This window comes from Barbus barbus (assembly GCF_936440315.1).
Source record: "Barbus barbus genome assembly, chromosome: 8".
Lineage (NCBI taxonomy): Eukaryota > Metazoa > Chordata > Actinopteri > Cypriniformes > Cyprinidae > Barbus > Barbus barbus.
The window spans coordinates 30,847,905-30,872,345 of record NC_136736.1 but is presented as its reverse complement, the minus strand read 5'-3'; the positions used below and the strand labels follow the sequence as shown (position 1 = coordinate 30,872,345).

At 36.5% G+C, this 24,441-nt stretch overlaps 1 protein-coding gene across 1 annotated transcript in view; it reads right to left on the bottom strand.

Moving 5' to 3' along the window:
• Nucleotides 1–4,354: 4,354 nt before the first annotated feature.
• The window catches only part of LOC306873639 (Krueppel-like factor 7), a 35,578-nt gene continuing 15,491 nt past the window's right edge, over nt 4,355–24,441 (bottom strand). Inside the window, exons 2-4 of the mRNA XM_079423067.1 lie at nt 13,665–14,277; nt 8,665–8,788; nt 4,355–5,290 (exon numbers count right to left, since the gene is read on the bottom strand). Of these exons, the coding sequence (XP_079279193.1) occupies nt 5,239–5,290; nt 8,665–8,788; nt 13,665–14,277 (789 nt within the window). The 3' untranslated portion in view covers nt 4,355–5,238. The remainder of the gene's footprint in view (nt 5,291–8,664; nt 8,789–13,664; nt 14,278–24,441) is intronic.

Below are 24,441 nucleotides of genomic sequence, written 5' to 3'. Positions count from 1 at the left end.
ATCGGAACAGATTTAATTTACAGCAGGAAGTGTGGAAAAAAGCCTTTAACCGGAAAACTACGCTACGAGTGCAACAGACATTGGAAATCACTCTTTAATCAGCTTCAGACCATCCATTTGAAAGCTTTTAGCACAGCGTTTTGAGCAATAGAAGGGTACAAAGAAAACAATTCTTCAGATGTCTAGTGAGTGAATGGAGATCAGCTGCTAACGTGAACATACAGACTAATGCGTCAATCCAAAAACAATGTACAGACCTCTAAAACGGACTAATCATAGTATCACGAGATATGAAATGCATTCAAACTCCTAATTTAGCGTTCCCTGCATGTTTAGTAGTGTCTCAGCTCATGCCAGATCTTTAGGATGGATCTTTTACATTGTCGAATGTAAAAACATACCTGCAAGTGTGCATCGGTAATTACAAATAATTGCATTATCCCACAGCAAAAAGGTCAGATAGTTGTCTGTGCGATTTAAAAGTGGGTACCATACAAGGTTTCTACACACTTGAGAGAAACTAAAGACAGTGAACATAAAACAAGCCCTAAAAAGCAGACGAGCTGCTCTGTGGGGTTTCTCAGGACCATTAAGACAAACTCATTAGCTAGTTTTTGCCAAGGTAACATCCCTAACTGGTCCGGCTGGAGGATGTTAAAGAAGGATTTTAGGAAAAAGGTGCACTTAAAGTGAACAAATGGTCAAAAATCCACAAGGAAAACTACTAGTGAACATCATATATCTTGATTCATAGAACGCAATAACTTGAAAAGCTCAATTAGAATTTTAGCACAAATTTTGTAATATGAACACTGTTTCTATCCCATGAGCATCCAGTTACATTGTGAATCCTCACAAAACCTGATGAGAAATGCCTACGTCATATTTCACCTAAAATGACCTATTAAGAAGCCTATTTAAACATTATTTTGCATTGTGACAATATTGTCATGACCGTTTATGCACATATACATATATAGTTATTAGATTTTATATTATTTATTAAATATATTAAATATTTAAAATTACATTTCAATTTGAAATTTAAAGCTGCAGTCCATAAGTTTTGCCTCTTTGTCGCCATCTCTGTTTGAAACCTGCAATTGCAGTTATTTGCGAAATTTTCGTCACGTGCGTTGTGCATCGGCAATCAAATTTTTTGAGTACGTGTGGCTGTCAGTCACTGCACCAGTGTGGATATTCACTGTACTTCGGAATCACAGAGTTTTATATTTTGGAAGTGTGACCCAAATAAGAATTTTCACGGGAAAATGTCAACAAGTAAGTAACATGTCTGCCACACTTGTTCTGACCAACTAAGGGAAAAAAGCATTACAATAATCGCGCTCCCAATGGTGATTAAATCTAACGATCGCTTGGCTCATACTACATAAAGCCATACAAATTATTATTATTATTATTATTATTGTTATACTTGATCAAAATGTTAATGCTAACAACATAAGGATCGCTTGACTACATGCATTTATTGTGTATTAGCGTAATGGATGAATATCCAGTTGTCACTGATGATTGTCGTTTGGACCTTTCTGGATTACAATCCACCATCAAAATGCTGCTGTGAGAAAAGGCTATTAATGATCCACCACCGCAGCATCCTCACGTGCGATATAGCCTACATGTCGGGACTCATTCTTTGTTTACAGATGTGATTGTAATGGCACTAAAATGAATGCCGGCATGCTTGTATTTCAACAACCTACCAGTACCACTCAAATTAGAAAACATTATAAACTTATCGTTGTCGGGCTAAGGTGAGGAGATAATTTTGAACACTGGCTGGTTATGTACTCGCCCCAAAATTGATTTTTGGATAGTTTTTAACCCCAAAAAATTACGGTCTGCAGCTTTAAATGAGAATTATGTAATAATGTATGTAAAGTCTTAATCTCAATATTTATATCGGTTTTTGAGGTGAAATATGAAACCATTTTATTTTTGACAGGTTCTATGATATTATTTCTCATATGGAGTTTATCCTTCTCGCCATAGACCATAAAATAAACACCTGATGCCATTATATGCATCTATTTCAAATCTAACTCATTCTAACTGAAATGATTATCTTGCATACATGATCAACAGAACTGATATTCTAATAGTTTGAGACGTTACATTGGATTGTGTTGCCCAAAAAAAATTATGCTTTTCTTCCTTGTCTCCATAGCCCATGATCATGTTTTCTGAACTAAAAATTTCTGAGATAAATTGTAACATGTCAGGTTGCAGTCTTACATCCTCCATGAAAAGCGGCCCGTACGATGGTCTCTTGAGGACATCGGATGCACGCAGCTCTGCTCTGGATTCCGGTGACCTTGTGTCTTTGTTATTTTTCATGGAGCTAATGTGGCCAGGGAGGGAGGTAAGCTGACACCCGGCTACATGGTGAAATTGACTGTGTCGGGCGGTTGCGATAAGATCTCCCGGTCAGCATAATTGTGGCGTGCAACCCCCAGTGTGGTCCTACTCCGTTCCGCCCCATTGAGGGGGCGACCAGCGCTGGCCGCTGCAGGGAGAGTCCAATTCCTTTCTCATTACCCATACTGCCAATCTGTCAGCTGGGCCTCCCTTTGGTCCGTGTTAGACAAGTGAGTGAGAAGGGCAAGAAACTGATAGATGGCTTGAACAAGACATGAATATCCTTGTCCATCACCGATTTTTGGGTGATATGATCCAGATGGTGTTTTTGATCTATAGATATGGTTAATAATGGTCATGATATGCAATAAAAATGCAAATGTTTATGCTGTCTAAAATTAAATTTTGATTCCTTTTATGCATTGATCTCAGGGGTTTACAAGTCTTTGAATCAGCATCTTGATGTTTATATACAGTGCGATGGTTAAAAAATAAAGCAAATTTGTTTTTTTTTGTGCTCAATTTATACATCTTCAGATCTGGGCCTCTCAGTTCAGTCATACAAATGCACACAAAACCGCTATATCAGGTTGTTGGAAAAGCAATAGTTCACACAAAATTGTTATTTACCGACCTTCATGTTGCTCCAAAGCTGTATGACTTATGACCGGGTCGAGAGAGGGGAGCGGGATTGGGTATCGAACTCTGGTCGCCGTGAGGCTATCAGCGTTGACTATTATTTTATATATAACACAAAAGCAGTGTATACAACTTCAAATGAAATCTGAAATTTTACATATTATAGCTCTGTTCATGCAAACTTTATGCATGAAGATACTTTTGTCCTAAAGCCAATGCTTTTTCCATGCCTTGTTTGTTGCCATTTTGAAAATCTGGAAGTGAGAATGAGATTCAAGAGCTACTGCAAAAAGCAAGACTTGTGAATAACGAGTAAATTTTGGTCCGTTTCACACGAGTCTTGAATCACAGTCGCATTATAGACTATTTTTATAATGCGTCATTTTTTGGAGTTTGACAACCTCCATTCCTGTTTTTCATTGTAGGAAAAAGAGCACTGTGGACATTCTTCAAAGCATCTTCTTCATTCCACCAAGGAAAGAAAGTCATACTGGTTTGGAATGACATTAGGGTGAGTAAACAATGACCGATTTCTCATTTGATGTGAATTATTCCTTCATCAACAAACATTTGTGTAGATCTTCATGCATGAGCCACAGTGGGATCTATCTTGAGCAGATCAAGCCTTTCAGTGGTCTGAATGATTGCATAAGTGCAGGGCCGTCCGCAATCAAACAACCTTACATTCAGGAACACTTTCCATCCCACACTTGATTGTACGTTGTAATTTAAACCTCACTTTTACTATACAATTTACACACTGTACAGCTGTTTTTGCCGGGAACACAAGGCAGATATGTAATGTGTAAGAAAAGAAAAAAACAAAAAAATCACAAAGTCTAAACATGTTACCTGAAGGACCAGCGAAACACAACGCACACCTTTCTTATGATGCTTCCATCCGTGCAAACTAAAATAACTGATGGGAAATGTCTGTCCGGACAGTTTTTCTGGACATACTGTGATGCATTTACAAAAACGTTGTGACTGCAAATCTCTGCCTTGAATGATGGAACTCATTATTCTGTAGTGAAGTCCGCAGATAAACCTGAAATGGTGAAATGGTGCTTTTCTCATTTCATGTTAGTCCTAGAAATCCCAAAGGAACCCAAGTTTATGGGATAACGTTTCATGGGTCATAAATAATGCTGAGGAATGCTCAAAACGTGTGCAACAACAACAATGCTTTTCTTTTTTTCGCCACTAAAAGTTTGTGTTTCTATAGAAATGAAGTCCACCTCAGATGTGGTCTGTGCCAGTGTAGAATCCACTACTATTTGCTTGTGCATATGGCAGTTTTTTGTCTATTTTAATTTTACTTTTATTTTTCTATTTTGTGCACATCCACAGGAGAAAAGCAAAAAAGAAGTCTTCTGAATTATATAACACAGTCATCATTCAAAAAGATCTCTTCTTTATTATTTTTTCTTTTATAAAAAGTCTCAAAGTGTCGCTGCGCAGCGGTTGGTTGGCAGGGAGGGACGTGAAAGAGAGAGATTTGTCTGTCTATGAAGAAGGTAAGAGTGTTTCCTCCACTGCCCCCAATCAGATTCACATTTGAGCGATGAGTGATTCCACTTCACCTTTGAAATCCAGATTTCTCTGGATGGACCTTCCACTTTAGATCTTGGCTGTGGATTGGCGGGATCAAAGCAGAAAGATAATCCTTGCTCAAAATGGAAAAAAAAAAATCCATCTCTTTGGATTGGCATCCTAGCGCTACGATGTTCTCCAAAGGTTCTCGAGGAGATGATTTTGGGACACATCCTGCACGGTGCAGTAAATCAAACCAGGTGCATTGGTAGCTTGTCTGTTTGTGACAATCTGCATGAGACGTACTCTATGTAAAATTGATGAAAGCTTTAAATGGTTCTCAAAGAAGTTGGAACGCAATTATAGTATCTAAATCAAGTCATTGATGTTTTGAGCATTAGGCAAACACCTACTCAAGCACGTTGTCTTTAAGTGACAAGATGTCGTACCACCTTCTCAGATCTGTAGACCTCCGAATTTCCATCCTCATGGTCAGACGTGGCCGACCAAACCTCAAAACCTGGTCTAAGTTCAGCCCGTGCTGATCGGTTTCCCTAAGGGAGGACACTCTTGGTGGGATGAGCGAACGGCCTGAGTGGTATCCGGCTCCTTCCCCTCATCCCTCTCCTTCTCTCTCTCTACCTTCCATCTCTTCCTCCTCCTCGCCGTTTTGCCACCTCCTCCTCCTCAGATGTGCCTCTTCATGTGCAGTGCCAAGTGATCAGATCGAGAGAAACACCTGAGGGGGAAGAAAAAAAGAACTGATTAGGAAACCTGTGTGATCTGAAATCAGGATCTTCTATCAATATTCCATTTGGTTGGAAACATTAAACAGGTTTGATTGTATTGGCGCTGTCTCAGTATTATCTGTCGACACATAAAATGGATGAGCCAGAACAGGGAGAACTTTTTTTTTAGTTTTAAAGGATCGATTATAATAGTTTTCAACTTTTTAAATTACGTCTCTTAAATAACTTTTTGGTTAGGGAACAGTAACTACTTGCTTATTAGCATGCATATTACTAGCATATTGGCTGTTTATAAAGCACATATTAATGTTTTATTCTGCATGACCATATTTTAGATCCCTTAACGCTACCAAATACCCAAACATAACTACTACAACAACTAACTCCTAATTTGCTACTTATTGATAGTAAGAAAGCTTACTTACTACCAATAAGCAGTAAAATTAGGAGTTTATTGGGGGGAAATTCTTAATTCTTAGTTAATAGAGAATGTGTTCCCAAATCTAAAGTGTTACCATAACTTTTTACAAGTTTTTTAATTATTATTTTAGACTTAAAATGTATAAAACGTGGTTGTCCAAATAGTAATTTGAAATAATAAATAAATAATTATAAAGTTAAACTTTTTTTTTTTTTTTTTTTTTATTATTGTGAATAATGTGAAATGTATTTTATAACACTGTAAGTCTGAATAATGTTGTATACATAACAAAAATTTTACACATTTTCAGAAGGAAATACAATTACCATTATTTTTAATAATAATAGTTTTTACTATATTACATACAGTAATAATAATAATAATCATCATCATTATTATTTATATTATATTTTTAACATTGTCTTGAAGCTAAAAACAAAAAAAATGAGAGTCTATATAAATCTATTGATTGTTGGAGCATCTTGACCCGTCCCTAAGACATATGCTTTCATGCTAAGTCTCACCTGTCCTGGAACGGCAAGGGGAGGAACACAAATTGGGAAATGAAGGGGTGTGTTTTTGGCATGATCGGACAGATGGCAGATCAAGCCACTGCCAGGAGGCACCAAACCAGCTGGTGTACCTCCACCCTCTTCCACACCCCCACCCCACTATCCTGACAGGGGGTCCGGACACGGTCGGGCCGGATTAAGAAGGGGCCTGAGGGCCACGGCTACAGGTCTAGCGTCTCTGTCTACTGTATTTACTGTTCAGACGAGACGGGGAGCCCCTCCGCATGCTGCTCTCCACTGTTCCCGTCAACTCCATCATTGTAATGTTAATCCGGGGCTCCCTCGACAATGGCAGAATGGATTCCCCAAGGTGTACAAGCAGCCAGGATGACAAGAGAGCGCGGAGCTGAGCTCAAAGTGAGATATGCAAGTGTAACAAGCATGAAGGACCTATTTATACATCAAAGCGAAGACGAGTTAAGATTCACTTCAGAGGTGGAAGCTCTTGGTCAATACCAGGAGGCCCAGATTGAAAATGTTCTGAAAGAAAGCACAGATCTGCGTGCTTAGCTTTGTACCCAAATGGAAATGCATACTTTTTAAAAATATTTTGATGTTTATGTTTTATGAAATAAAAGTACTTCCATGTAAAGTATGTTGGAACATTTACAGCATACCAGCATGCATTAGCATTGATTACAGATTTTGTGTGGAGCGTTCTGAATCCTTCAGTTCAGTAATGTCTAATATAGAACTGTTAGTGCTGGAACTAAGGTAACAATATCCGAAAATGCAATTGGTTTAGATGTCTTAGGTAAATACTATGTGATTTCAGGCCCAATTTTCTAAGACTGTGGACAAAACCCCAAATTCTGAGGCAAATCATTGCTTGTTCATGTGACTGTTGATGGATTATCAAAGGCTCGATTTGAGAGAAGTGGCAAATTCTGAGCAAGCTAAATATATGGACCTGTCTGTGAAATGTGTTTTGTCTGGAAAAGACATCAGCGAAGATCTACAGGTATAGACAATGAGAGAGCACTATACAGGGCGAGGGGAATTTCAGTAGTTTTCTTTGTGGAGCACTGGCTGTTATCAGACTGATCTCACTGGATTTTTACAATTAATGGCAAAAGGAATGTTTGGATAAACTAATATTTCCTACTGACACACTACAGCAAAATACAAAAATAACTGGCTTAAAAACATTTTTCGTTGGTCAAAATACTAGTGGCCCTAGACGTTTGCACAGTTGTGTGTGCATATATAGTACAATGCATTGCTAGGAATCAAATTAGTGACTCTTTCTTTGAACCAGTTTGTTCTGTGTTGCCTTGTACTTGACGGTCCAAACAAACCGATTCACTAGATTGAATTCGACCTCTCAGTTTGTTACAGAAGTAGGACTCGGACAGAGAGATGGATTAATCGTACTCAGTACTCAGTACTCAGGTGAGGGAGTGCGCTGTGATTGGCTGGTGACAGAGCCTGGCATATCTGTGACACAATTCAGCATAAGAAAGAAAGAAAATATTTTAGGACATTTTAACTTCCACAACACTAATGTAAATGTAACTGGCAAAGAAATGCAGCAGATGACTCTACTTGTCACTTCCCACGCTGACTCTGAAAGCTTATCTACAAGACCTGGTGAACACAGAGAAACCATTGTCTGAATAGCAGATGTTTATAATCATTAAGCTGCATCTACTGGCACAGGTGACAGGTGGACCATCTTAGATGCAGATTTGAAAATGAAACGATTTCAGACTATTCATCAGATTTTTAGACCCAGGACACCTGTGTTAGATTTTGCCATTAAAAATAATGTTTAAGATATAAATCAGGTTACACAAATTGCTGACCAAATATTCCCAAAATCCCTTCAAGGTGCTATAACTAAACGAGGCTTAGTAGGAATTAAATGAGGCTGATTTGTTTTTATTATTGAAACTGCAAAATACTGTAGTATCATAAAATAGTAGTTTTTTATATTAATTATAAATATAGTATATATTAATTAATTAGTATAATTAGAGAACTATTACTTATACTTTTTTAATATATTTTTTATATATATTTTATAATAAAAAATAGTATTTTTTGCATTAATATATATGGGTCAACTGTCTACCTTAGGTGCTGGTCACCATTAAATTGTCTTGCTGTGTATATTTGAAAAATTAGTAATAGTACATGTCTCATTCATATCGCATGTATGATAATTATACAACAATGAAAAAGGTTTAAAATAAATAAAAAATATGAAGTATAGCATTGTCACTGTTTGATGTCATGTCACACTTCATATTATGAAGTGTAATATTATAATATGAGGTATAATAAGTTGTAATATGAAGTTTATAAAATGTGACACATCAGCTAGCATTTGTAGGCGTTACACAGGTGATCGTCTGGTGTTTTGACTCACCTGTCGCAGTGATTGCACTTGAAAGGCTTGGCGCCGGTATGTTTGCGGTAGTGCCTCGTCAACTCGTCGCTTCTCGCGAACCGCCATTCACAGCCTTCCCATGAGCACTTGTACGGCTTCTCCCCTGATATGGACACACAAACAGACGCACACACACCTGATTAAAAATGCACTTTCTTCCTCGTGGGGCCTTTAAATCAGCGACTCGGTCCAGCCAGCCGTCTAATTCATTTGTTTTAAGTTGATTAGCCTATCGGAAGAGTGTTGACACAATTGGAGTTTATGAAATACATGATCGTCATTAGACCGCACAGCTGTCGGACCAAATGAACTCGCACTCGATGAGCTTCCAATGAGATCTTCACGGCGTTTAACAGATGTGAGAGGCTGCGTTCACATTTTTGATGTTATGTTTTTCGTTGTGGATGGGAGCTGCCTTGTAGGAGAGCTGCGGTTCTTATGGGGTCTCATTGCTCGTTCATTAGCACTGCTGAACGTAACGTATGAAATGGGGGGCAGGCAGAGTTTATTTGGATCTCTGGGAGAGGTGATAATTGGAGTAGTAATGATGGGTAATGGGGAGGAACCTCATATTTACTGTCAACCAGCTGGTCCTGTCTCCACTGTTTGCCACATCTACAAATCTTCTGAAACAAGACTGTGGCTTCATATAAATGGCTTGATGATAAAATAAGTCAGATTTTCATGCAAAGACGGCTCCTAAATTTAACTAGCAGTCATTAAATCAAATATGAAATCAAAATTGATATTTACTATCTTAATACATGTTAGTCTATAAAAAAAATAAAAAAACAACAAAAGACAAAGATTATTAAAAAATTATAATTCAAGCAACATTAACTTTTCCTGACATCTGATTTAATGTTAAAAAATAGCCAAGTAGTTTAAGGAATTACTAGCATTTAAAACATATTTGTTTTACCCATGCGATTGATTGATTGAAAATGATCAATCATTCATTAATTCATTAAAAAAATTATGTATTTATTTCAAAGCCTATTTATTTATTTATTTATTTATTTATTTTAAAAGCCTATTTAGTTGTCTATTTAAAGTTTTGTAGTTTTTTTGTTAGGTTATTAATCATTTTAAAAGCCTATTTGTTTATTTTAAATGTCCTTTAATTTATTCATTAGGTTATTAGATTATTAGGTTATTAAAAGCCTATTTATTTGTTTATTTTAAATGTTCTTTTATTTATTAGGTTACCTATTTATTTATGTATGTATGTATGCATGTATATATTTATAAAGACTATTTATTTACTTATTTTAAAGTTTTTTATTTATTTATTTATTTTAAAAGCCTATTTAGTTTATATTTATATAGTATATTTATTTATGATTTATTTTTAAAGACTTTATTTATTTATTTTAAAAGCCTATTTAGTTGTCTATTTATTTTTTTGTTAGGTTATTAATAATTTTAAAAGCCTATTTGTTCATTTTAAATGTCCTTTAATTTATTCATTAGGTTATTAGATTATTAGGTTATTAAAAGCGTATTTATTTGCTTATTTTAAATGTTCTTTTATTTATTAGGTTACCTATTTATTTATTTAATTATGTATGTATTTATAAAGACTATTTATTTACTTTTAATTTTTTTTAATTTTAAAAGCCTATTTAGTTTATATTTATATAGTATATTTATTTATGATTTATTTTTAAAGACTATTTATTTACTTATTTTTAATTTAAAGCATATTTATTTAATTTTTTTTCTTATTTTAAAGCTTTTTTTTTCTTTTAATTAATTATATAATAATAATTAAAAAAAAAACATTTAAACATCTGTTTTTCTTTGAAACAGATACCACTATGCAAAATGGAGAGTGAATTCATTTTGTGTCGACTTGTTGTTTAGCATGAAGAACTTTCCATGACGGCCACACTTTCATTCTGAGCCATAAAAACAACAAGTTATATTTAGATCAGAATTTGAGTGCTAAATTGCATTCCCTTTCAGACACATTCACAACCTAGCCACATTAAGCAGGACAGGTTTAGACCTGTGCTCCCTACGACCGCAGCACCAGCCAATTAAGTCATGGAGGCATGGATGCTCGAGTTTGTCGCCTAGCAACCAGGCAGGAGCGTAACGTAGGAGGCAGCAGTGGAGCCAGCTCAATCTGGCATCGTCTGTCCCTCTGTGCCACCAGACAATTACGGCTCATACTGGCAGGGGAGGATGCAGTTGCCTGGCGACCGGGATGTTAGATGATACACATATGTACAAGTGGATATATGTGCATATGCGCGGTGGGAATGAAAGTGCACGGACGAGGCTAGCGGTGTAAACTGAAACCAGCGCCGAGACCTGAGAATCGTTCCCAATTATAGAGTCCCGTTCAGAGACACACCAGTTGCCTGGCAACTCCCCACCCCCATCACACAACCTCTCCTCTCTCACACACTTTTTCTCTCTCTCTGCACCCTTACAGGTGCCGGAGTCTCTCTTAATTACATTTTCTCAGTTAAACTGCAGACAGAAAGACTCATTATGATCTATGCGGCTCACGGCGGAACCAAGCAGAAAGCCATTTTCTGCCCTTCACCGCTCTTCCAAGTTTTTTATGAATCAGACTTCGTTATAATGGAACGCAGAGCAACAGATAAAGTGGAAACGAGTGCCGCCATGTTCCTCTCTTCACCCCTCCGCGTCTCCCTGAAAACCCACTCTTATCTCTTTCCCGAACACCATTCATAAAACGCTCCAGAGGGCAATGTCATTTCCATTCACGCTGCCTTCGTTTCTGTACAAATCTCAATCACAGAATTTGTCCAAGTAATAACGCCTCCGAAATAGGATTTTGCTAATTGCAAACGAGTTGACGAATCGCTTTGGCATCAGATTTGAACGCAGCTCATTGCTGCTTTGTTTTTTGGACAAATGCAGAACAGAAATGCAGAAATAGCTCAAGGAGTAAAGATAATGAATTATGCAGTTTTACTTAGCAAAAAGGAATTAAAATTTGCATTACTGTGTCAAGCAAGCATAACAGCACAGCTTAAACTGTTTTTTTTTTATTCTGCAAAAAGTATATAATATGATATGATATATTATATTATGATAAAATATAATATAATATTTCATATATAATTATAATATAAGTTTTTGAGTAAAATCATCTAAACATTCTGTAATATTGTATCAATATACAATTGATTTGCTTCTTTCCTTTTTGCAATATAGAAATGTAAAAATTTATCAAAGACTAGAGCTAATGAATAATGCAGTTTTTAGTTTTGGCCAGGACTCCCTGGAAGAAGAGATCTCAATGGGACTATCCTGGTAAAATAAAGGAAATAATAATAATAGTTAGATTTCTCTGCAAAAAATATAGTATTATATTATATAATAAAATGTAATATAATACAATATAATATAATACAATTATATTATATTTTATTATACGTTTTTGAGTAAAATCATTGAAATATTCTATAATATATTGTTTGGTATTAGATTTTAATGCAACTCATTGCTTCTTTCCTTTTTTGAATAAATGCAATATAGAAATTGATCAAAGACTAGGGCTAATGAATTATGCAATTTTATATTACATTACATAGTTTTTTTTCACATTTAAAATGCGTAAAAAAAGAAAAAAAAAAAAAAAAAACACATGTAGTTCTTCAAATATTGTTACAATATATTTACCGTATGTTGTTTTTGGCTTTTGTGTCTCATTCACATCAAACATGGTGTGACGTGTCAAGCTTGACTATGCACAAATTAGATTTAAGAACTATGGTGGACAGTAAGATTTTCAGAAAATTGTTACTTAAAGTTACTATATGACTTCCGAAAACTTGGAAAATGCACAAGTCATATCAAATACTTTTATGGTGCTTTCTTGTCCTTTTTTGGACCTTGACAAGGCATCCTGGACCGTCAATGCTCATGTCATAATATATATGTCCTAAATACTTTCTAATACATCAGAAGGGAGCCATTAACATGTGGCATGTTCTGGGTTCAAGAAATGGGGATCTGCTCTGGTGTGTTAACAGGCAGACATAGGGAAATATACAGGCGAGTATGTCTCATTCCAGCCGATCCATCCATCATGAGGCAGTTATTCACTCCGTGGACAGCTTTGGGACAGCAGTCTGAGTGCTTTTGGATTGAGATCGAAGAGACAGAGAATTATGGCCGTTTCCTGCACCATTCGAATCTGCTGAGGAAGTACTGTCGCAACCTTGAGAAAATGTTTGCCGCTGAGGGGCTGGACAGGCACGCTGCCATGGCGACGACGAAGTACCATTAATTACATCAGCTTGACGCTTATGGTGTAAAATAAGCTTGATTGCACAAAATAAGAAAATTAATAATAAATGTGGTGGAATTGACTGAGTATTTCTAAATATATCTTGTTACTACTGTAAGAGCAGGATAAGTGTTTATAACTGCAAATAAACTAAACACTTTATTAGATTTAACACACACACACACACACACACACACATACATACATATATATATATATATATATATATAATATTGGTTGAATGAATGATTCAATGACTCAAAGAAAGTAATTTTTCGTCTCTGAAAGTGATTTTTTTAAATAAATAAATTAAATAAATGACTCACTCGACTCACTCATAAATGCAGTTAATCATTTCAATCAGTTTTTCAGAACAAATCGGCTGAATGAATGATTCAATGACTCACTCAAATGCGATAATTGGTATTGTTCCTGAATGAATCAGTGTTTTAGAACAAATCAGTTCTACAAATGATTCAATGACTCCCTCATAAATACAGTTAATTGTTTCATTCCTCAATGAATCAGTGTTTTTGAATGAGTCTGTTAAGTGAATGATTCACTAACTCATTAATTCAAAGACGGTCTACTTGCCACCTACTGGGGAACTTTGCAACATGCAAGGACGAGTCACTGAAAAATGTGAAAACATCAGCACAATAATCACTGCTAATAATTAGTGAATTTCAAAAATATACTGGCTTACCTGTATGTGTCCTCTGATGCGCCTTCAGATGTGAACTCTTGGTGTAGACCTTCCGACACCCGTTAAACTGGCAGCGATGGACCCTCTTCTTGTTCTCTGCCATCTCGCCAGCTCCCATGGTGCAGGTGCCGCCCTGTTCTCCATCACTCTGTGCGCCGCTGCTGCCGTGCTGGGGAGAATGTGGGACCGGGTGGGCTGCCACGAGCTTGGCAGAACTCAAGCCCACCTTTCGGGCCACTAGCTTGAGCGTGAGGGTCCCGTCGGGCGAGGCACTGAGTGTGTGGGTGGGTTTGACTAAGTGACGACCCAGTTCCGGGGACGAGGGAGGTGTTAGGGAGGTGACGGCATTCAGCTGGGCTGCGTTGACCCCTAAGGTGATGTCTGGAGAGGTCACAGTAGAGGAAGTGAAGGAAAGAGTTTCTTTGCGTGGGGTGAGGTGAGGAGGAGGAGGACTGGGGGGGTTGTTGAGGCAGGGAAGGAGGGGGTCTAACAGGTCTTCATCCGCATCTTCCTTCATGAAGGAGGGTGTGAGGAGGCCATCTAGTTCCTCATCAAAAAGATCGGACAGCCGTTTGGGTTCCGTCTGCAGATAGCGTTCCAACTCCAAACATGTCTGTGGAAAAAGATTTAGATGTTTTTATTGACCTGAACACTGCCATTCTTGTACACGCAACACCTACACATCATAAATGGCACGATTTATTAATATAACCTTTATGTAAAGCATTTGTAAAGCCATTCTTACATAGATTATTTTTGCCGTTCCATTGACACAAAATAGTACAATTTTGTTGTAATGTCAAGACTTCATAAAAATATGTGACCCTGGATCACAAAAACAGTCTTAAGTCACTGGGATATATTTGTAGCAATAGCCAAAAATACATTGTATGGGTCAAAATTATCGATTTTTATTTATGCCAAAAATCAATAAGATGTTAAGTAAAGATCATGTTCCATGAAGATATTTTGTAAATGTCTTACTGTAAATATATCAAAACTTTTTGATTAGTAATATGCATTGCTAAGAACTTAATTTGGACAACTTTAAGACGATTTTCTCAATATTCAGATTTTTATACACCCTCAGATTCCATATTTTCAAATATTGTCCGATCCTAACAAACCATACATCAATGGAAAGCTTATTTATTCAGAAAAATTGACACTTAAGACTGGTTTTGTGGACCAGGGTCACATACAAGACTTCATACATTGAATAATTTATTCTTAAAAAACTATGTAAAGCATTTGTAACCAATCTTGTGACAATCCATACTTATATATCATTTTTTTTCTAAATTGTACATGGTTTTTCAATTAAATTTTACAATGTGTCAGTGACCTAAAACCATTCAGATTTTATAATTATTATAATAATAATAATTATTATTATTTGTAAAATGAAACTTGATTTGCTGTTTTTTTCATATAAAAGCATTCGTAAACCAATTCTTATGACAATTAAAAACCATACTTATGTATTTTTTTGTAAACTGACACATAAATTGCTTGCTTTATTCACAAAACCTTTGTTAAGCTTTCGTTAAAAAACATTCTTAAATTAATCATCCTTTAAACAGTTTTATTTGTAAATTGTCGCCAAGATTGCATTACATTTTTCATAAAGCATTCTTACATTGTTTATAATTTGTGATAAAACAAAGCCATTTTTACAGAAATCATTCATAAATCTTCTAATTTATGTTAGAATTACATCCGTATTTGCACACATTTATTGCACTGGTTTCATGATTTAGTCATCGTAGTCGTAAAGCTTACTTTACATCCTTTAGGTGCTAGTAATATGGCCTCAGTACTGTATAATGCAGTTATTACTTGACACCAGATCCATTTTTTTCTTTTGATATCACTTTAAATATTACATTTACGCTTTGTTTGTACCTATTAAACAACTCAAGCAATTAAATGAAAGATAAAATCATCCAGGCTAATCTACCTCATTAGCGCTGCGTGTAAAGTAATGTTTTTTTTGTTTAGTTTTTTTCTTCAGACTAACCCCTTTCTGGACTGTTAACTGGGTACTGAGACTGCTACTGCATATCATTTGCTTCAGCAGGTCTTCAGGAATAGATGGTTACACTGTGATTGATTACACAGGCTAGAATGGAGCTCTCTGGAGCTGAAGAAACAGACCTGGCCTGAATTGCTTGTTAGAGCGCTTTATGTGGAGCAAAACTGGCTCTTCAAACAGAAGGGGAGAGAGTAGAGAGTGTGTGAGAGAGAAAGAGCCATCAGACTTGGATTCTTCCATCTTGGATGGGTTTTTTATATTTCAGTATAAAGAATTGTGCTCAGAACAGCAGCGTCAACACAATACGATTTAATGGCATCTTATCCGCCACTAAGATATTAAAGGGGCCATATAAAGGACAATAACATTTTCTTTGTATTGAAATTAAACTACACAAAACCTCTTCCAGTGTACACTATTTTGAAATTGCAAACTGCTTAAAAAAACTGTAAAATGCTCTTTTGCGACTGCTACACATCATATATGACCTTATTAATATATCGGGTAGAGCCCATTGTCAGACTGTGCTCCATTAACAGTCTTCTATGACTGTATGGTATATATTTACAAACACTTATTTGATTTAAATATCATTGCCAATTCAGCAATACATTTATGCATATTAAAAGATATTGAAAACATATCTTGATCAAAAACGGTTGGATGCTTAAAGATAAAAAATAATTAAATAAAATATTTGTGAATATCACTTATAATAAAGAATACTAGAAAACTGGATGCTTTAAAAAAAAAGCTATGCAATGATGCTACAAAACAAACAACAACAAATACACACACACACACACACACACACACACACACACACACACACACACACACACATATATATATATATATATTATATGAACAATAAATAAAAAATGTTTTATTAAATTGTTTTATTTATATTATATAAAAGATAAAGAAAAAAATTTGTAACAAAAAAAATATATATTTTTTTTTGCATATTGGAAATAATAAAATGCTTCTCGTTTAAAGTAAGTTTTTTGCATAGTTGTCTAAGAAGGAGCAGTAATGTCAAGTTTTTATTTTCTGAAACGTTTCTCACAACATGACCCAAACCTTTTACAAAATGATAAAGAACAGTAACCTATCATCTCAGACAAACTGGCCTCTAGCTATAAATGTCTCGCTTGAATCTCTGGCTCTAAACACGACGGCGGTTCGGAGCAGCTTCTGTTGCTAGGCGATGTTGTTTGCTTGTCATTTTGTGAAAGGAGCGTCTGCCGTTTTTTCTCAGCGTTAAAAGCATTTTAATGTCTGCGCTGAACTGAAGGTTTCAGAAGTCAGGTAAACAGAGCATAGCTGAACTGACATTACCTGAGACGTCACCCGGAATATCTAAACATGACAGAAGACGCTATAGTTAGAAGACACAGATCTTTGCATAACCGTCTTTGCAATCTGCTAAAGGAACCATCTCGCTCGACTTGTTCAAAATAAATATTTGCATTTCTAAAAATCTGTTGTTTTCCCTTTTACAAAAACACACTCGGTTTCTCGCTGCGCCCTGAACTGATGGGTAATTAGTCACTTAAATGAAGCAGTAAAGAGATACTCTCCATTCAGTGAAAGCGCTGATGGGCTCGTGCATCTCTGTGCATGTTTCCCAGCTCAACCAATGACATTTAAAAGCCTCCACTCAGCACGCCGGCAGCGGTGAGCACTGTATGGGCCCTTTGGACGCACGCCGACACAGGAGGGATTGATTTTCTAATGTGCTATAGGGCTGCGGTGGTCTGGCGTGTCATGCCTGCATGCTGTCGAACCATCACACGTATGACAGGAACACGGGCAGACTGAGTTCATGGGAGTTCACATGAGCACGTCATATCGAGAAAGGGCAGACGTGTGCATATGTGTGTCGGGAAAAAGAGGCAGAGACAGTTTGAAGGTGAGGCGTTTGGGAGTCAGGTTTTTCTTATCGCTCTTGCTTTTCTCCGTCTCTTCGCCCCTCCTCCCGCAGGCCCAGAGGAAGTGACATTCAGGGGATATTGTTACTTAAAATGGCAGCAAATTCAATGCGTCCAGTGCCGTCTGGGTCGCTTTGGGCCATGTGATTTAGCGGTGCGGCAGACTGGATGCCAATCGAGTCTAAAGCGACGCCGTAAAAGCTACCCGGCGGATTGGCGAATCTCTGACAATTTGGATGTTTATTCAAAACTGATCGCAACTCGACACCCCAGTTTTGCCATAAAATAGGCAATAAAAAGGCAGAGTATCGCTCAGTTGGATAACAGATGGCTTGAATTTCGTGTTGTAGTCCCTGTGTGGGTCACACATGATCTGCGAGAGACTGTGACATAAAACAAACCTCAAGTCCCAAGTCAAGGTCATTTGGTGTCTTCCAGGCATTTCATTGCAATCAGAAAGCCAAGCCAAGCTATTAGGTATTCATGAAACTGAGATGTATGAATTACCACACATAGTTTTCATCTGCAAAAACCAATTAGATGAAACGCCATTAGCGTTACATAAACTTCCTAAAAAACAGCTTGTCTAGATTGAATGAGACACATTCAAGCAAATAGCAGATATTCACAACCAAAGAAACAAGCTGGTAATTGTAAATAGGCAACAGTTAAAACTGTTTTACTTGGTGATTATAGTTTTTTTTATTATTAATTTATTATTTATTTATTTGTTATTTATATTTTATAGAATTTATTATTATTATTATAATAATAGCAGAATAAAAGTATTATATTATAAACTTAACAACATAATTATAATAATATTATTAAAAATAATACAATTATTATTGATACTAATAATGTTTTTAGTATTATTATTAATATTATATTAAAATTCATAAATAATTATAAATACATATGTATGTGTGATATATATATATATATATATATATATATATATATATATATATATATATATATACACACATACACACATACACACACACACACACACACACCATGGTAAATGGTAAATCACAGTTAGAAATGAACATGCATACTAGAGCAATGATTACTGAAAGGTCATATTTTCATTTTTTATTTGGTGATCCAATTGGTTAGAATTGACCCACATGTTCTTCAATTAAAAAAAAAAAATAGCAGACATAACTCTGACATCTGAGATATATTTTTAACTATTTCCACTTGACATGCTGTCTTAAAAATGCAATATTCGAGGCACAAGATGCTTATAAATATGGCAAGATGTGATGCAACGGTAAAACATGTTCTGATGCATATGTACATTGACAGGCAATTTAAAAATAGCACAGAAAGAACTCGTTCTACACTCAACTGATTGATTGAGTATTTAAAGCAGTCGAAATGAACATCCCCAGTGACAACCACTACACTAATGACAAAAACAGCACCACAGAAACACAACAAATAAATGAAAAACATCATCTAATATTAACCAGGTGTGACGTTTCATCTTTTTGTCCGATCTTGCTCCAAATATCTTTTAATTGGCTGTTTAATTGGCTCTTTTAATGCAGCAGTTTCAACATTTGCTTGTCGGCGAAAACCTGCTGTGCCAACATGCTAAAAAATACAGGTTCTTTAATGGCATCTGTGGTTCCATGAAAGGTTCTTTCTGTTGGAAAAAAGGCTAAGGGCAGTCGTGGCCTAATGGATAGAGAGTTGGATTTGTAGAACTTGAAGGTCATGGGTTTGAGTCTCGGGTCCGGTAGGGATTGTAGGTGGCGGGAGTGAATAACCAACACTCTCTCCACCTCAATACCACGACTGAGGTGAGACCCTTGAGCAAGGCACCGAACCCCCAACTGCTGCCCAGGCGCCGCACCATTGGCTGCCCAGTGCTCCGGGTGTATGTTCAGTACTGTGTGTACACTTGGATGGGTTAAATGCAGAGCACAAATTCCAAGTACGGGACATTCCAAGTACAGGTCACCATACTTGGCCACACACCACTTCCCTTTCCCTTTAGATTACTAAAATGTTCTTGGCACTAAGAAAAATTATTTTAAGAACTGATCACTGAAAGGTGATCTGATTTTGGCTGGATGGCTGGATCTGATTTTTAGCCATAGTTAATTTGTCAAAGTTTTTGTTCCCGTTTTATTTATGTTGCTGTCACAGCTTGCAAACATTATGTCAGTGTTGCTAAGTCCGTGGTTTTCCCGTGGAATTGGGCTACTTTGACACTGTTGCCGCAGGTTGTTTTTCATGTCCACGGGTTGAAGCGACCCCAGTAACGTGATATTTAGCCCCTGCAATGTGAATTTTACCAGGGGAACTTTGCCAAAAAACAGTTTTGAGTAGCAACTGGGCGGGTTTTGTTGTGAAAACCTGGCAACCCTGCATTGTGTTCACTTTAAACTCTTAAAATAAAGATTCCAAAGGGGGTTTTCACAGTGATGCCATACAAGAAACCAATTTTGTTTCTCCAAAGAACCTTGCAGTGAACAAAACAAATGAACTGCCTTTTCTTGGTGTGAAGAACATTTAAAAAATCTAAAGAACCCTTTTTTTTCCACTATGTAGAATCTTTTGTCCAGTGGAAAGATTCCATAGATGTTCAAGGTTCTTTATGGAACCAATCAATGCCAATAAAGAACCTTCATTTTTAAGAGTTTTAGAAAAAACAGCTCTTTTAAGAACTGAAAGTTTCTCTTGGAAACCAAAAATTTGTTCTTCAGAATATTAAAATGTTTTTTTTTTACAATAAGAAAAACTGGTTCTCTGAACTGTTCACTGAAAGTTTTTTTTTTTTTGGCAGCCCAAAATGGTTCTTCTATAGCATTGCTGCAAAAAAACAACCTCTGTGTTTTACTCTTTCCATGCCAAACAAGGAATTTTTCAGGTTTCTGCGTTTTCATTGTTATACATTCGGAGGCACTATTACGCATCTCCTGAATGAGTCCAGAGTGTGCTCATCAAAAACACAGGCGTGGAAGACTCCGAATCTTTTTTGTAAGCATATATTAACATGCGATCATCAACAATAAACAGCATATAAATGAAAACACCCGAATGTTATTGAGTGATATGTCGATCCAGAAAGTGGTAAATGACTGTGCAAGCTTTGGCGGTGCTGATGGAAGCGATCTACTGCATCTTTGCTTTGATCATCAAATTGAATATGATCCAGATATAGTATTTGATAAAAAATTAAATTTTCTCAGCTTTTTACTCAAAAAGTTGCTTTTTTTTTAATGAAACTTAGCTACATTCAAGTGTTGATAAAAAAGAACGCATAGCTAGAATGATAGTTTTTTTGTTGTTGTTGAAAAGTAGAGGCTCTGTTCTTTATTTTGATGTATTGTTCAGATATTCAAACAACAAAATATTCTGTGGGCCATGAAATTTTAGTGAAAATGATAAAAAAAATTCTGGTGATGGCTCCCAACTTTTTCAAAAATGCTGGCAGGGAAAGTGTTGTGTAGTTTGGAAATGATATACAAATAGTACACAAATAAATCCTAATAAACTTCAGCTGCATCTTACCTCCACCTTATAAAGCGTGCAGGTATCTACCCGAGCAAGTGAAGACCCCCTGCCGGCATCTCGCACCACGTCGTAGAAGGAGCGACTGTCAAACATGGTGAGGTTTGAACTGATAAAGTGAGTCATCTGTGACGTGCCCCGCAGCGAGCGCAGCTGAGAATATGAGAGCGAGAAACGCAAGGCCCTTCACTGTCAGTCACTTAGGTGCCCTTTTTTTGGACGTCTGTCCATCGTTGCCGATTTGTGACCTGTTCCTCGCCACGGGTTTGGCATGATCTATCATCTGTAAATTGACGAACATGGCTTGCGATTGGTTGTTATGGCAGTGAAGTTGACACATCTGTCTTCTGTAGTCGAACCCGCTGCGCAATTATCTTTTCTGCATCTGTGCACCTGTGACAACATGTCACTTCCTCTTGCATCTCAGTATGGCCTCCAGTCATCGAACCCATCGCAATACCGCCGTAAATCCGGCATAAACGGAGCAACGGGTGAGTGCAATATAAGACCGGCTATCGCTCGCACAATATTAAGTTTAATATAGGGTAATCTGATTTGAGAAAGGAGTCGGAGATACCCTCGTACAATCTTCCCCTCGCACCATGATGCTCAGCAGGAATACCATCATGCGGCACGCCAATTAACAGCGAAGCACTGCCTCCCTCCAGCAGACAAAGCTAATAAAACAAGCTCGTTATAAAAATGAATGAGGAGCCCGTGGAAGAGCAGCAGCACCGACATCCAGACCAAATGCAAACAGCTGTTAAGCGAATTGACAGAGAAATGCTCTATTAATATTTGGGAGATGATTTAGCATCAGCTGTCCCCAGCTAAAGGCCGTTGGCGGCGGAAAGGCAAAAACATGTGAACGGGGCTTATTTGTCAGGTCAGGTTGTTGATCGCTGTCCTAGAACATTTGTCAAAAGGTCTCAAAACATGCTTGTGGAAAATAATCTTTCTCTGCGGCTGGAACCTGCATTTTCAATTTCGAGAATGGAAGAATCGTTTGCTGCTAGGGACACGTGATGTTTCCATATCGGTCTCCTTTCAAAAACATCTGCACTTAGATGCATTAACTCTTGTGCTGTGCTGAAAATCCTTTACATAACTTGGTGTTCCAGTGACCGGCCTTTTAAAAATAATATGCTATATTATCACCAAATCTTGGACTCGATCCTTTTAACTTGTTGGGAAAACAAATACAAACCCTGTCTGAATAAAAAAACAAAAAAACAAGTTGATTAAAATGTTGAATCCAATATTTGGTGATAAAAGCAGAAAGAGAATTTTTTTGGGGGTGGTCATTTTTGACCGGGAACACATTGTAACAATGGGGGAAAAAAAAATAAAAATTTGTTTTTAAATTTAAATTTTAGTATGATGCACTAACAATAACTAGCATTTTTGGGAAAAGAAAATCCTCTCTGGGTTAAAATGACCAGAACACAGCATGAGGGGTTAAGAGAGACATGACAAAAAAAAAATTGTAAGACAACATGTAAAATACATGTTTTTGACTGTAGAATGCTACACGTTTCATTTACGATTCATTCAGGAACTAAACAAGTGACTCATGCTCACCAAGGCTGCATTTATTTCCTCAGAAATACAGTAAAAACAATAATACTGTGAAAAATTAATACAACTTAAAATAACTTTTCTATTTGGATATATTTTATGATTATTAAATATAATTATTAATTATTAAAATACAATTTATTCATGTGATGACAAAGCTGAATTTTCCAGCATCATTACTCCAGTCTTCAGTGTCACATGATGCTTCAGAAATCATTCTAATATACTGATTTGCTGCTCAAGAAACATTTACTATTACAATGTTGAAAACACTTATTTTAATGCATATTTTTGAGGGACTTTTCATAGTTTTTTTTTTTTTTTTTTTTCTTCCCAGTATTATTTCAGGAATAGAAATTTAATAAGAAAAACATTTATTTGAAATAGAAATCGTTTGTATCATTATAAATGTACTGTCACTTTTGAAACTGAATACATCTACGCTGAATGAAAGTATAAATTTCTTATTTTTCCATACTTACCACCGAGTTTTGAGTGGCAGTGTATTGTGGTTTCCACCAATATTAAGCAGCAAAATGTTTTCAACATTAATAATAAGACATGATTATTGTTTCTTGAGCTGCTAATCAGCATCCTGGAGTAATGATGCTGAAAATTCAGCTTTGCCATCAGAGGAATAACTTACATTTTAAAATATGTTAAAACAGAAAATTTTAATAATCTCACAATATTACCGTTTTTACTGTATTTGCGATCAAATAAATGCAGCCCTGGAGACATCTTTTAAAAATCTGAATCATTTCAAACTTTGATCTGTAGTTTGTGAATTTTATTTATGTATTAGGAACATGATTTCTTCTCTGTAAGTTTCTAAATTAGTAATGCAAATAGGTATTTGTTGCCATTCTGATCATACCGACTGTCTGATATACCACATGCAAGCTGATTAGCCATTGGGCACAACAAAGAAACCCTTCCAAAGGCTTTTTAAAAGACCAGGCCCTGTTAGATATACACACCGACTCCAGCTATCCACTTACTCCAATGACACCCTCCTGACGGATGGGCTTAGAAGTGAAACTCATCCAGCCTGTTCTCTGATCAGTCATTGATCTGTAATGTAAAACTTGGGCTAAAGGGAGAGGGGGACCATAAATGACCACCTGCCAGTGCTTTGATTCAGGAAGGGACTGGCCAGCTGGCGGCACCCTGAGACACAATCCCCCTTCAGGCCGCAGCCGATCGATAGGATCGGGGGAATGATGGGGCCGTGCGTGATCTCATCAACAGTGGCCCTCACAACTCGCCCTGCCTCCCATTTACAGCCTCGCCAGGCGGCGCTTAAAAATAACCTACATCTCATCTGCAGGAAGCTTGCCGACACACACATAGTCTCAGGCATACAGAACTCAAGAGATGCGAGAGCCAGACCTGATTTCAGGTTCAAAGCTGCTAAGAAGACTTTAATAATATTTTATGTTTTAAATAATTTACATTTAGGCATTTTGGCAGACCTTTTATATTGAGTTAGCATTCGAGTTATAGATAGACAGACAGACAGAAATATACACACTTTTTCCATCATTATAATAATAAACTTATTATATATAATTAATACAAATTTTATATGTATAAATGAGAAATATTTTTCTGAGCAAGAACGCTATTTTATAAATAATTGTATTAAAATGATTAATGTAATAAACTGTAATTAATTTAATAATTATTCAATTTAATA